The sequence below is a fragment of the Cupressus sempervirens genome, chromosome 3 (assembly GCF_028749045.1).
Source record: "Cupressus sempervirens isolate cs-2001-9-10 chromosome 3, ASM2874904v1, whole genome shotgun sequence".
Lineage (NCBI taxonomy): Eukaryota > Viridiplantae > Streptophyta > Pinopsida > Cupressales > Cupressaceae > Cupressus > Cupressus sempervirens.
This window is the reverse complement of record NC_143120.1, coordinates 1,068,624,515-1,068,640,876: the sequence shown is the minus strand read 5'-3', so window position 1 is coordinate 1,068,640,876 and position 16,362 is coordinate 1,068,624,515. Positions and strand designations below refer to the sequence as shown.

Genomic DNA, 16,362 nt, shown 5'->3' with positions numbered 1-16,362 from the left:
TTAAACCTCTTCATCCCATAATTCTTCAATGGAAGAGTAAGGGCCGGCTCTACTATTAACATAATTCTCTCTGCACATTAACTTTTTTTGTTTAATCTTGGCAATCTTGTCATGATCATCTGGAGTCAAAGACCAACCAAAGACTTGAAAGTTTTTAGATATTCTGCCTATGTTATAGCTCTTAGGCAGCACACTCACTCCTTGCTCTAAACCCACCTTAACATAACCTGCGTTTGCACATCGCCAATATAAGTTTCTAATTAATGTCCACACAAAAAACCAAACTAATCTAAAATAATGCACATACCTGAGCTTTAGTCTTTCCATGCTTTTGGGCTATTTCTTGAATAATGGGGTTTTCAATTACCATATTGGAACCCCATCTAGTATTTGGAGCTCCCAAAGGAGACCATGCACTCACATGAATGTTATGCTTGATGCAAAAATCTCTCAACTTCTTTTGCTGCCATTGTGGATGCATCTCCACCTATGTGTTTCCATACTGAGTCAACATAAACTTGATGCAATTCAATAAATTCCAATTACTAGACCAAGTAATGTTTGTGACTTAGATAAAATACTAGGTGAAATGTTAGGAATAAGGTGTCTCAACCTTGTATAATTCTTATTCTTATTATTTGTTTTGTAAAATGTTTTTCTTGCAAATAATGTTGATGTGTCGACATCTTGAATTTTGTGTAAGGAGATCATGACTAAAACGGTTATGACAGATTCCTATGACATGTAAGAGCTATGTTAGGAAGATTCAATGACAGGTGAAGACATGTGGCAACTAAGATATTTGAGTACTGTACACTCTACCCCAATAGTGGGGTTCGGGTTTCCTATTTTCTCAGAGAATGGTAAAACCCTAATACGGTTTACCTTTGGGAGTAGCCCTAAAGTGAAGCACATGTTATAAGCATTTTTAGGGTTGCGAAGAGATGCGATGCAAAAAAGGTGTATTGTTGGTACTGCGAGTAGCTACTAGAGTCTTCTGTTGTTGATGTTGAACTTGCATTGCAAGTGTATTGTAACCTCGTGTTGAAGATAATACATTGTGCCGGTTCTTAAGGGGTGGGGTTGTTTTACCGAAAGGTTTTTCCCCACCGAAAAATCCTTGTGTTATGTGTTCCTTTCTCTGTCTATTTTCTGTATGCATGGTTGGCTGCAATATTGTTATTTACATGATATTGAATCTGTAAGTGTAGAAGATTTTAATAGGATTTGCATCATACTTTCGTTATGAGATTAGTGTAGGAAGCTGTTTCCACACTTGAGTTTCCTTACAAAATTGGACTAGAAAACAGATAGTTACAAAGGTGATTTGCATTAATAAAACTATTAGCTACTCTGGACTTGTAATACTGTGATTTAAAAGCTCCCATGAAGGGATTTGGTGAGAAAATGGGATTATATCAAAGTGATATAGTCACAATAGCCACCTATAAATACAACTAATTATCTCTAACAATAGAAACATCCATGATCAACTATACACCAAGAGGAACATCTGGAGAACTTTGTAGCAAAAAGAAATTGTAGGTAGACAGAATCCATTTAATTCTACTGTGCTATCTGACATCAATATATAAGTTAATAGTGAAAGGACAACATTGTTATGGAACAAATATAATAAATATTAATGGAATATAATAAATACTTGATAATAATATCTCATTTCAAAGAGACAACTTCCTAATCGACTTTAAAAGAGATACCAATAATCTTTAATACGATCACAATACTTCACAGTTCACATAATGGCACAGAGCCTAAGATCTTTCTTTTAGATTGATTGTTGCTCTTCCTAGTTTCTCTTCTCCTATAATTCCAATTCTCTGGTTGTCGTCATTACTGATCTCTTTTGTTAAGCTTACTGAACATTCTATTAATTTTATGTACCAATGTTTATGTCCTTGTTTCATAGTTCTTAAAACTATATATGTGGTTTTAATCTTTTCCGGTCCATTTTGTACTGGTTTCTCAAGCATTCTGTAGTTGCTCTTTTGCTGGTATGTTTTCTACTTATATAGTTGCTAGTTCTTTCTTGAAGTATATACTTTGTATTCTACATTGATTCAATATATTTTCTATATATATTATGCTTATGCTTGGAAGTTGGAACAAAATGATCTAAAATGCCTGCATATGATTATAACAATGTGATTTTGCAGCTTATGTAAGAGTTAAAGTTGCCACGAGTCTAACTACTCATAATTGAATAAATACTAAAGTTTATTGTTTCACTGAAAAGTGACAACACATGATCCAATACACACTATTCGATTAGAGTTTACTCATAACTTATTGAATTTGTCCATGAACAATGAGTGAGACATTTCATTAAAGACACCAAGAACATGTTAAAAAATCAATGAACACAGATAGCCCTTGTGTCAGATGAAAAACAAGCCTCTAAAATAGGGAAATACATTTTTGCAAACTCTTTACCTGATCAATAGTAGGGGGAATCTTGGCATGTTTCAGCAAGTCCTCAATTTTCTTGGAGGAAAAATTACTGACTCCAATGGCTTTGGCAAGCCCCATCTCCATGCATTGCTCCATACCCTGCCAAGTCGACTTTTTATCTAATGGCAAGAAATATTCTTCTTTGACAGGGGTACTTGGAGTATCTACTCTCGTCTTGATAGGCCAGTGGATGAGAAATAGATCCACATACTCTAATTGCAGAGTCTTGGAATTGAAAAAACAACAAAACAATTAAGGTGTATAAAATAGAGGAAAAAAAGACTGAATTTGTGAAAAATAAACATACATTAAACTATCCTTGATTGTAGCAATAGGATCATCGTGCTCTGAATTCTTGAGTTTAGTGGTGACAAAAACATCTTCTCTGTTGACAAGCCCACTCTGAAAAGTTGCATTCAGGGCTTTCCCCAATGCAAGCTTTGAGCCGTAAACCCTAACTGTGTCAAAATGTCTAATATTGACCTACAGAAACAGAGCATTGTAAAAATACCAACATTAGATGAGCATTATATTTCAAATGGACTGCCCCAAGCACATCATTCCTAGAATCAAACAAAGGAGAATTCATAACCCTAAAATTATAAAATGTGGAAAATTCTAAGAAGTTGACATAAAACCCTTTTCCCACAATGTAGAGGTATTTTTCAAGATTAAACAGAGTATATCCTCTTTTCCATGACCCAGAGGTAGAATTGCTAATGAAAAGAGTAAATACTTGAAGAGCAGCAGTAACTGCTGCTATAATAGTCTCCTGGTTCTTCTCAAGGGATGCAGTACCCAGCCCAATTAAGGGAATCAGGGCTCTTGTATTAAGCTCAACACTTCTTCTGACAATTCCCATGATGTTCCCTACAAGCATTCACAGGCCCATTTATTGTCTATATGATACAAGAACTAAACAAAATGTACTGATTAATTTGCATATTTTGTTGTTGAATTCACTGTATAGCTCCAAATCTCATTACCTTTGCATAATTCCTGGGAGAAAGCTGAGATTATGTAGATATGAAACCACAATGGAACTACTTATTTTTTAAAGAAACCCTGACATGAAAAAGGAATTGAAGAACCTTGTGATTGGGAAAAGAGAATTGGATGACAGTATGCAATCCGCTGAATCGAGAAATTTCCAGTATTTTACCGAATTGTCTGGAGAAGACGCCCATTTTAAGCATGAATAGAGATTCTGAAACGTGTAGGGTTGAATGAGAAAGTCACCGTCGATTTTGGAGCTCATAGCATCTAGAGTCCTGGACATACTTGTCGCTTTTTCATTTGAATAAGAGATTGGATGGATTGTCTTGAGATACAATTATTTTTAAATATGATTGTTAAGCTAGTTAGTGGAAATGGTACGAGTAAAAGTGAGATTAATAATTTTTAATATTTTATTTATTTTTTAACTTCAATTCTAATTTAGAAATAAATAAATAAATAATTGAATTAAGCAATATATTTTTAATTAGTTTTTATTTTATGTTATTGGATATATTATGAACAAAAGTGAGAATAATTAATTTTATATATGATTACTATTTAATTTTTTTAATTTTTAGTCATAAAGAATGTTGTGAATGAAGGTGAAGGTGAGATTAATATTTTAAATTTACTTTTAAATTAATTGTTAAAAGATTATAAATTATTGAATTAAGTAATATATTGTTAATACATTTTTATTTTTAGTTATTGGATGTATCGTGTATGAAAGTGAGATTAATATTTTAAATTTAGTTTTTAAGTAATTGTTAAAAGATTATAAATTATTGAGTTAAGTAATATATTTTTAATTATTGGATTATTGTGTATAAAAGTGAGATTAGTTATTTTTTATATATGATTATTACTTTATTTTTTGAATTTTTAGTAGTTCGAAATGTTGTGATTGAAAGTGAGATTAATACTTTAACTTTTATGATATGAGATTAATACTTTAACTTTCTCTATTAATTTATAATATAAAAGTACATATTTACAAAAAAGAAGTTGGGGGATACATGATTGAAAGCAACTAATCAATCAAATAGTGATCCCCTCATCACAAAATAAATAAATATAATTAGTTCTAGAAATTTACCCATCTTCAGGTAACTTTCTAAATATAATTACTATTGAAAATTTTAAATTTTTAATCATATTGGATATGTGAATGAAAGTGAGATTAATAATTTAAATAAATATAATTAGTTCTCGAAATTTACCCATCTTCAGGTAACTTTCTAAATATAATTACTATTGCAAATTTTAAATTTTTAATCATATTGGACATGTGAATGAAAGTGAGATTAATAATTTTTAAATACAATTACTATTTGAATTTTTAAACTTTTAGTTTTTGAATTAAAAACAACCAAAACTAGGGGGCTAGCCCATTAACAATCAAACTAGAGTCAACTACCAGCAAATAACCATCAACTAAAAGTAACCCCTACCACTTAATAAAACAAAAACAAGGTTCTGATCCATAATTAAAAGAGTATTAGTAGGCCTAACATACATACTGCTTGTGTAAAAACCATAAAAGCTATACTAATATATAAACAAAGGCATGATAGCCTTAAACCCCATCAAATTCAAAGACCAACAAATTAATAGCATAAAAGTAGAAAAGAAAAAACCATTAAGGCTTCTTATCCTCTTTCTTCCCCAAGAGAATGTTAGCCCAATCTTTCACAAGGAAGTCAAACAACATTTTTGTGTCCTCCTTAGGAAAGTCACCCTCCAAGTCCTTGAGAAAGTTCAGTGTGATGGCAATAGCATGTGTCACTTTAATAGTGAACTTTGTCAATAGACACATTCTCTCCTCTAGCACATGAATTCTTTCCTAGACCTCACTGCTAGCCTTCTTCGTGATCTCCACGTTAACCTCCTGCATGTCACCAGGAAAACCATCTGCTTGCATCATAGTAACTTCTTGCACAATTGGGGGGTTAGCATTATATATATATATATATATATATATATATACATTTTATTTTCACTAGAATTAATTTGGTGGTTGGCTTGTTTGAGCTTGATCAACACCATAATAGGTTGTAGGGAAAACTTGTCCTATCAAAGAGCTAAGCTCCATAATTTTAAACTACCCTATTGATTCCTCTCAAAGTTATTATTTTGTATATAAAAATATAACACGAGACATTACAAGGTGAATTTGTGTAAGTAGGGAAGGGGCATCACTATTTTGGAACACAATATAGATATCTATCAAGCTTAAAAGTTAGGAATTTTGTTAGGTATACTAGTTGCAATCATTTTTGTAGACACATGTGCAACATATAAATGCATTGACAAATCACATGAAAAGTGTCCATAAGGGATCACTGTAGTCACATGTCACATTCCTTTTATCTAGAAATAATACTTACTATTTATAGTAATATGTGATTCTCTTCTCAATTCAATTGTGTGAGTGTTTTTTGCGTCACATTAAGTGACTGGTCCTTAGAATAAATGATAGAGAATCTAAGAAGAAAATGAAAATAGTAGAAGACTCAGCCACCCCAAAAAAGGGGAGAGGGGAGGAATGAGAGAAAGAGAGGCAAGAGGAGAGTGACAATTGAAAAAGAAATTTAATAAACTAAGGAAGAAAAGAGAGGAATAACCACATTCATATAGAAAAGAGAGAAAGTAGAAGAAACAAGCACTAGGAAAATAGAATAGAAGATATAAACTACATACTAATTAAATAAAGCTTGACTAAAAATGCAAGTTACACACACACACACACACACACACACACACACACACACACACACACACACACACACACATGAACATGCATATAGAAATTTAACAAATACATACATACATACATACATACATACATACATACATACATACATATATATATATATATATGTGTGTGTGTGTGTGTGTGTGTGTGTGTGTGTGTGTGTGTGTGTGTGTGTGTGTGTATTTAAACATAAAATTAAGCACATACAAGCATATAAGTAAAAACTAAACCAAAAGACCTTGGAATTTCAGAAATCATAAAAAAGTTACCATTCTTAAATTTAATAATGCTATAGTATCAATCTCAGGGTGTAGACCAATTACTTTTTTTTGTTGGACGAGCAGTTGATCGACTAGGTTCAAACCTCATCAAGTACTCAAGATGAGGTTTACCTTGCCATAGATATGGTGGGTCCCATCTTGGTTACTATGCAACCTAGCGGGATTAGTCTCACCTCACTCACCCCTTCTTGATCCCAATTTGGCAATTTGTATGACCAAAGTAAAGCAGGGTGGTCATTAGGTCATATCTTGGAGATACCTACTAAGATATATATATATATATATATATATATATATATATATATATATATATATATATATATAAGATACGAAAATTATGCACAAAAATATTCTCATCAAAATGGCTTCCCAAACTTTCCCTGTCATTTCTCCATGTAGAGGATAAGGAAGATGAAGAAGAGACAATTGATAGTTGGTCTATTCTTGACCCTACTAACATGTGGAGGAAGAAAGATGGTCTAGACTTGCCTCCTTCAATTGGTATTGCATTAGCTACGTAAAGCTTACTCATTTTCGAGGTAGTGCCTATGTTATTTATGGTTTCTATATTTTGAGGTAAGCCCTTTCGACACTTTCGGTCCATACATTTATTTTTTAAATTATGTGCTAATCTTTTAATTAACGATTATACATATTCCATAAGAAAATGACATTATTGTTATGTTGACCCATATATTATTAAATTATTATACTACTAGTATATTATATATTATGATATTAAATTATTATAACTATTTTTATTCTATTAATATTGTGATTGCAATGTAAATAATACACTTAAAATAAATAAGATAATTTAAAAAAACATATAAAAATGTTACATATTCTTAATTTAAACTCTAATAATTATGAATATATTAGATAGAAAATATATTATATAGTTTAAATTATATAAACTTTAATCTAATTTGAACCATATTAATATTTAATAAACATATCTTTATTTTACTTTCTGTTAATTTTATATAAACTATTAATACTATCATCTAAAAATATTTTCTTATCTATTAAAGATTTTAAATTAAAAACAATCACAAATATTAAAAAGAGTAAGTATTACATTTTTATTCTTATCTATTAAAAATCATCTTATGTGTTAAATTTATTAGGATATGTCAAACTCTTTGAACTACGTTTTGCGTGAAGAGAGTGGGTACAAGAATCTATCTCTCATGAGAATGAATGGAACATTTAATGCTTAGTGCATGTAGGTGACGTTCATAAGGGTGAAACATCAATTTGAGTATATAGTCCATTTTAATACGACTCTAATTCAAATGCTATTAACCACAAGAATAATACGACTGCAACTCAAGTGCTCTTAACCTCAAGAACAAGTTAAATGTGATTAACCTTAGAAGAAACTCCATCATGAATGATTGGGAGGTCATCCATTTTAATAAGATTCCCTTAGCTATAATGACAAGATAAATACCTTTAGAAGAAAGTCCATGATTAAACATGTTTGAATTATAATCAAAATGAAATGATGACCTCAACAAGATCGAATGCTTCAGCCATATAAAATCAATATCACCTAAATATAATTTATGCATTCATCCTCAAATGGATATTTGTGAATGATCACTCATCAAACATAAATCACTAAATACGTTTCTTAGTTTGAAACCTGATAACAACAAGTGACACAAAGTGTCAAAGTTCCTGTTGATAGTAAATGGAAGCATGTCGATAGTAAATCCAAAGAAAATTGCAAATATAAGTAATAAATACATTTGAACTTCAAATAAAATAGTAAGGACTATTATATAGTAAAAATAAAATAATATTATAGTATATATATGGGAATGGAGCCCTAGTCTGCATGAATTAAAACAAAAAATGCAAATGAAAAGAAAACCATGAAATCTACAGTAAAGGAGCCTCTAAACATATATTCCTTCAAATATTTCTGGTAGAAATATGTGAAAATGGACTAGTCCAGGGTAGGGCAGAGTAGTCAACATATGTTCCACCAAATATTTTAGGGAAAATTGTTTCAATATATGATTATTATCCACAAGACTAAAGATTTGGGGTAATTCATAAAAGTGCTTGAATGCTAGAATGATGTGCTCTAAATTCCATAAGTCACTACATAATAGTTAGATTAACCAAGCTCAAATTTTTCAATGCTAGATAAATGTGAAAGAACCTTGGCCCATGGTTGGCCAATAGTATCCCATCCAAAGCAACTTATTAAGTAAGGTTTTTCCATTAAAATTCCCCTTGCAAGAGCATGCATGCCATTGTTCAAGGCACAAGAGGATTTGAATTTAGTTAAGACATCAAAGGAAAAGATCATTAAACCCTATTGTTTATAGGACATTAGAAATAATGATATATTTAGTAGAGAGTTTTTGTATTAGAGCTCTAGTATATGTTGTAGAAGATTTTAGAAAAGTACCATCTTGTAGATAATGAAGAATGTGAGAAAACCATTCATTTGAATTGACTTGAAAAAAAAAAATAACACGACTAAATCTATTAGAAATATCATGACCAAAGAGGTCATGCATAACCAATTGATAAGCTTGAAAAGATCCATAATTATGATAAACGGAGTGACAATTCTTATTGCATCTACATGTATATTATTCAATAAGATGTGCTAAGTATTCCTTCATTCTCATGAGAGATGAGTTCTTGTGACCCATTGGTCATGTAACATGAGCCAATTAGTTTGAGTGGACAAACTACACAATTGAAACTTACATATTTTAGAAAAGAGAAATTTAAATAATTATGGTGATACGACTATAGTTTTTAATGCTTGTAACTTTGCTAACATGCCTTTGATGGACATTGGATGTTCTCTTGAGTACGCCAGTCTAGTTAGAGATTTACTTAGCTAATAAATTACTAAAATGATTTCTTTCCCTTCTAATACAATTTTACTTGATAACATTGAAGTCATTCAAAGGAGTTGTTAAAAGTGGCCAATCAATTTTTTATGCCAAATTCTAAAAATACAACACTTAAAATGTAATAAGGAAGATAAATAACATTTTACAAATAATTATAATATAAATTCTATATATTTTTAGAAGAGCTTGAAATAGTTAAAAGGTTTTGATTATAACTTAAGTTGAAAGAACATTGATGAATGATTTATTATTATTATTTTCATCTTTAGATATTCAAATAATAAGACTTGTGACATGTAAATTGATATTCATTTAAAAAGAAAACTTTTAACATTAAAGACACGTGTTTTTCTAATCAATATATTTTTGTGTAGAATAGGGAAACTACATGTGATGGTGAACTATTTTCAATTGTGTAGTCCTTAAGGGGGGTTGTGAGTAGCAAGTCCTTCAACATAATGTTAAGATATTGAAATAGGTGATGAGAAATCACGAATGTTGTGGAGTCTTTGGGGGGGTTTGTGAGTAGCTCCATCAACGTAATGTTGAGATACTAAAATGGGTGATGAGAAATCAACAATGTTGAACATGCAAATGCGATCTATTATTGATTTCAAATGTTGACAGTAAGAAATTAACACAATCGAATCGAATATTTAACATTGGTATCTTAAGGCGTAGTGAAAAATAGTATTACAATGGTATGCATGACTTTCTTTTTTCGCATTACAATATTTATTTGACTTTTTCGCTAAAGACATGTTACTACTTTAGGATTGTACACAATTAAAATCTTTTGTTTTTTTTAACTGTTATGGCCTATAAAAAATTTGAATTTCTAGTCATTGTTGTGTTAACCAAATAAGCCAAGCTTTTGAAAGAGGCTCATTTTTTATGATGCCAATTTTGCAATGTTTTCCATGCTAAACTAAAATTGGATTAAAAAAGAGAAATCATCCACTTGTACGGTGGTAAGGAATTTGACTATGAAATGGCTTGATGGGTAGGCATCCAACTCAAGGTAGTCTTTGCCTACTTTACATGTATGGGTGTAGGTGTCTATAATTCAATTCACTTTTTTTACATTGTATTGTATTTATAGACCTTTGAACAAGTCGAATCTAGTCATATCACATGGACTTCTACAATTTAGGGTCCATTTGGTTGTTGGAATAGGAATAGAAAATTCGGAATACGTTTTCTATTTTTTGTTTGTTTTGTCAATTAGAAAAGGGCATAGAAATATATATTTTCATTTTGCCTCTAAAATGAGCTTATACCCATTCCAAAAAATAACTATGATTGGAATAGCCATTCCTTTTCCCAATATTGCATTCCTATTCTCCATTCCTATGCATGCATTTGTTCAACTGTACACATGTCTTAACTTTGCTTCTACATCTTGCACTCTCCTTTAAACGTGGCATCAAAAATTCATGCAAGTGTACTTGCTAATTCCTGGATGAGATAGGGGATATGCCAGCTATTGGTGTTCCTAATTAAAATAACTGTAATCACAACAAAAGTTGTTTCATTTTGAGTCCATATGCAAGAAGTATGACCTGTAGAAATTGAAGGACCATGTATCAAACTGACAGGTTCTGCTGTAGTTCAATGCCTCTTATAGGTTTAACTGCAGTGGTATCTATATTTGATGGAACTGACTCTTCACCCGGGCGATATTGTTTTCCCTCTTGTTCAATTCATCTATCTTTCCTTTCCTGTAGACACATTCTTTAGGATTGGGATTGCCTCTTTTATCATTTCCAATTATTTGAGATTGCAATCATCCTGTAAAGAAATCATCCTGAAAAGATTGATGCCACAAATTGTGCTTTGTGCTGCTCAATTACGCCCTAAGAATATGTCAATTACCAATTGATGACGATTTCAAACAAATTTTCTGTGCGCTTCAAGGTGTAAACATACTATTTTTGCACATATTTTCTTTCAAGCGTGGATAAGCATAGGGTGATTGCGTGAGAGGAAGGAATATTTTGTGCTTGCTTGAATGGATGTCGATCAGGGAATATTTTATTCCTCCTTCCATTAGTTTTTTCCAGAAAATTGGGGCCATGTTGACAGATTTCGGCCTACATTTGAGATTAATTTTAAGAAATCTGTGATGAAACTGAAGGATAGCAGCTGCCTACCACGGATAGTAGAATTCTCAATCCAAAATTCTCTATATAAATGTCAGAAATTGTAGAAAAAAGTATAGAGCATGTATGGGACTGGATCGTGGCTGAGGGTTAACCTTATGAGCTGAGTTCTTTAGCCGAAGCTGACAGCTATGCTTATGGCTATGGTGACATATGGATGTGGCTATCTTCTTACAAAATGTACGTTTGACTAAATTTCAAAAAATCGAAAATGCACTATTTAAAAAAATAAAATCATCATTTGATTTTGATGATCTGCATATATTGTATCGAAAACAACAAGAAGTTTAAAAAATAATCACTCTGATTTCGTTAATCTGAACACCCACAATTTTTTAAAATAATTTTTAGTTGAAATTTTTTTTTTTTTTTCTATGAGCCAATGAGATGTTAGATTGATAGCATTTTAAATTTTTAATAAATATGTGAAAAGTTAAAACTTCATCATAATTTGAAATCTTCAAAAATTACTTAAATCTTAGGGTGCGGTCCCATGAGGGGGCTGCGGGATCTATTTTGGTGGAGTGGGTGGTCTTATGAAGCCAAAAAAAAGTTTGCTACGAGATTAATTGGAATCTTCTCCTCAAATGTCGCAACCCCTACTTTTTAGTGTACAATTTAAGCAGGTGGAAAAGATGGGGGGTTAGAAATTGCCCCCCATCTTTTCAATCATATACCAATTTTCAATATGAGACCACCCTCTTTCATAAATTATGGGGCTTAAACTTTGTAAGAATACTTCCAATACAAAATTCATAGAACCTCCCACTTTAAATTAATACTAAAATTTTCTAGAGTACCCGCTAATTTTTTTTTAAGGAAGTCCCCTCCATGGGACCCCACCCTTATTGGCTTAGCAATAATGTTTATTGGACCTAAACGTTGCCTTAGGCAAGGTCCCATGGGAGGGCTACAACTCTATTTTCTAGGCACAAGAGGATGGGAGGGGCCACAATTCTATTTTTTAGGCAAAATAGGTCTCATGAGAAGATTTTCATCCAAAATATGAGTCACACATTTTTAGGCCTTTAAAATTTAAAATTGAGGGGTGAAAATAGGGTGTTAGAAAAAATGTTTGCCACGTGTCAAAAAATTTATAAAATTTATTCTCACCAAAACTATAAATTTAGAAAGAATATAAAATTCTTTTTTTTTTAATAATATTTGATCAATTACATAGTCCTTGAATTTAAGAGGTGAAACTTTTAAGAAAAACTATAATATAAAATTCATGGGATGACTGACATCTAAATATTCCTGAACTCTATTTTTAATATTACAATTTTTTTTCCTTATCCGTAAGCTGACATCCCAAAGGTGGATAAAACCGAAGCCGGAAAACACAAGAACAATTAAAAACAACGAGTTTGAAACATCAAGATTCTGGTAGGGAATACCTCACAAGGGAGTTTTTCTGTGGCTAATTAGAGGAGGGGTTTTGTTTGTACATGGTGGAAATCCACGGCATATGTAGGCATATGTAGACGATCGTTGCAGTCTGCAGAAAAGAGCTAGAGCTGCGTCCCGAATAAAATCTTTTGATCAGAAATTTCAGGTAGATTTCCTGTTGTTTTTGAATCAGAAATGGTGAAAATTAAAGGGAAAAAAAAAAGTTTGTAAAATGGAGACAATTTATGACTCTTTGAATGCTTGTAGAGTGGCTTCGGGCACCAGGTAATGGGAATTGCAGAGGGGAGAGCTCAACTTAATACAGGAGCCCTGATTCCGTTAATTGGGTTGGGAACTGTAACCACGAATCTGAATGACGAGGAGACTAAAGCAGCCGTGATTACTGCTCTCCAGGTACCCATCTCAATTTTTTCACTCTATTAAATGTCATAATTATCTATTCCGACTTAGGGGAAGAGACCCAGGAGCTGCTAGGGAGTCCAATAGATTTAGTAATGATAGGTGTCTAATAATGGTGATAGTTTTGTCATGGATACTTTCTAATAATCGTGATAGTTTTGTCATAGATACCTTTCAATATCCGTTCTAAAAAAACTTCAAAAAATGATAATATGTACTAATATCTGATCGTACATGCACTAATAGTCAGTATTTTTTTTGTTGGTGATTGACCAATTTGTGCACCACTATTGGGACATTTCATAATGACTAATGTGCCTCAAACCACAAGTACTGGTATTTTTTGGGTGAACAACTATTTGTGCATGAATATAGCGGGTATGGGGCAAATGTTTTGAACTGACACCTTTTGACTATTGACTATTTTGTGTGCTTGAGGTCTGGAAATACCCAAAAGCCAAAAGCTTAGCTTTAAGCCCTTCACTCAGCTAGAAAAACATACAAAAAAATTGGTAAAATCCAACTTTCAGTTTAAGAGTTCTAGGTGCCCAAAACTAGCCTGAATGACTACTAAATCTTTTCCCCTAGTTTCATCATACCTCCAATTCTAGGTTATCCTTTATTGAAAATATTATTCTGTGTTATGTGTGGATTTTTGTTTTATTTTTGGCACTCCTTAATTATTCTATGTTCTGGGTGGGTTTCCAACATTTACCCGACGAAATTATGAGTGGAGGTTTTCAAACCTCTGTAATTTTTCTGAAGTTCATTATTGCTGGTCTATGAGCCTCCTTTGCCCTGTACTTAGAGTGATGTAATTGAGTTGCCCATTTAACCTAATATGACCATCTCTACCTTTTTTTCACTCTTGTTTGTAGGTGGGTTATAGACACTTTGACACAGCAAGTCTTTACCGCACAGAGCACGCACTAGGAGAAGCACTTAATTCAGCTTTCCAGAGTGGGATTGTCAGCAGAGAAGATGTTTTTGTTACGACCAAACTATGCAACTCTGAACACGATGACCCAGTTGCTGCAATCAGGAATAGTTTGATGTATCGATTCCTTTTTATGTCATCTGTTCAGGAATCAGTATTCACATTGTTTTGTAGGCCTTCTTATTGAAAAATATTTCTAATATCCAGGACTTTACAACTGGAGTATGTGGATTTGTACCTTATCCACTGGCCTGTCAAGATGAGAACAAGGATTCCATTTTGCCCGCCAAAAGAAGAAGACTTTTTGCCATTGGATCTAAAGTCTACTTGGCAGGGAATGGAGCAGTGCATGGAGATGGGGCTTGCCAAAGCCATTGGGGTCAGTAACTTTTCCTCTAAAAAGGTTGAAGACTTACTGAGCTATGCCAAGATTCCTCCTGCTGTTAATCAGGTAAATGAGTTGCATTTTCTTTCTTGAAGGCTTGCTTTCCATCTGAACAAAGGGCTATATGTGTTCAGTTTTTTAGTCTATACATGTTCCAAATCATCTAGAGAACAAGCATTACTTGTATGGTAGTCTTTTGCACTAAAATGGTTTCATTATGTGATGATTATAGTATGCAATGACAGGTGGAGGTGCATCCAATGTGGCAGCAAAAGAAGTTGAGAGAGTGTTGCAGCAAGCATAACATTCATGTGACCGCACATTCTCCTCTTGGATCTCTAAATACTCCATGGGGTTCTAATGTGGTGATGGATAACCCCCTCATTCAAGAAATTGCTCAAAAGTATGGAAAGACTAGAGCACAGGTATTTACTTGTTCATATGAATATGTGATTATTATCATTGAATTAGTGCTTGAACATGAGTTAGAAACTTAGATCAATGGAGTGGAAATGCAGGTCATTTTAAGGTGGACTGTTGAGCAGGGAGTGAGTGTGCTGCCCAAGAGCTTCAATCCAGGCAGAATTGCTGAAAATTTTCAAATATTCGATTGGTCATTAACTTTGGATGATCACGACAAGATTTCCAAGCTTAAACAGGGTAGGATATCCACAGGGCACAAATTTGTAAATAGCACAACCAGCCCCTACAAAACTGTTGAAGAATTATGGGATGGGGAGGTTTGATGCAGTCATACTCCATGGTCTAATACTGTCACAAGTAATTGAGACTTTTATGAGGATAATTTTTAGATCTATTTGCTTAATCACCCGTGAATGTTACTATAACCTTTGGGTGAATTATAATGAAGGCGATAGCTTTCCTGGGTAATATCAAAGTTTTATATGCGTACTAATGTTTACAAGGGGATATCAGAGTGGTACAATCTCTGTTTTCGAGACTTTTATGAACATATTAAATAGATCTATTTGCTTAATCACCTGTGAATGTTTCTGTTAGCTTTGGGGGAATTATAATGAACTTGCCTTCTTGGGCACAAGAAGTTTTCTATGAGTACTGATGTTTACAAGGAGATATTGGAGTGATACAATCTCTGTTTCCGGAGCTCAAGAAAGTAGAAGTCTAAGATTAAGTTGCCGCAAATTGTGGCAATGTTTTCATGGGGCTCTACAAACAGTTAATTCTACTAAAATTATCAATAAATATCTGATAAGATTTGGAGGTTGGTTTAGTTTTTGTGATAAAATAGTGTTGTATGGATGATAGTGATATTGTTCTACCAATCTCTGCATGCTAACTCGGCCCTTAGAATCTTGTTGTGTATAAGATATGCAATTTGTTTGTACCTTCATCATGAAATATGTTCTTAAAGCTGTATTTATTGATACCCCATTATCAACCTTTATGATTATAAATGAAAGTCGTGAACAGAAAGCATAGAATCATTGTGCTAGTCATTCTATTTCCATATCTGGAATCTCACCTAAAACGTGTTTTGAGTCCTTCACCCTCTATGTGACCTATTACACAACTTGATAGATTGCAGTCATATTGCACAGACATCCAGAAAGGAACTCTGTTGCTTCTATTCAATTATTCATTATGGATTTATGTGGAATTTCCCTGATTACAAATGATACTGTGTATGTGATA

General features: G+C 32.7%; 1 protein-coding gene and 1 pseudogene across 1 annotated transcript; one reads left to right on the top strand and one right to left on the bottom strand.

The window, feature by feature from the left end:
- Positions 1 to 3,334, bottom strand: LOC149570438 (NADPH-dependent aldo-keto reductase, chloroplastic-like; annotated as a pseudogene).
- A 9,531-nt stretch (positions 3,335 to 12,865) lies between these two features.
- Positions 12,866 to 15,940, top strand: LOC149570437 (non-functional NADPH-dependent codeinone reductase 2-like). The gene is made up of 6 exons (XM_089823087.1): positions 12,866 to 13,112; positions 13,214 to 13,360; positions 14,245 to 14,420; positions 14,511 to 14,754; positions 14,934 to 15,113; positions 15,207 to 15,940. Exons 2-6 carry the CDS (start codon positions 13,235 to 13,237, stop codon positions 15,432 to 15,434), a joined length of 954 nt encoding a protein of 317 aa, XP_089679213.1. The 5' UTR covers positions 12,866 to 13,112; positions 13,214 to 13,234; the 3' UTR covers positions 15,435 to 15,940.
- The last annotated feature ends 422 nt before the right edge of the window (positions 15,941 to 16,362 follow it).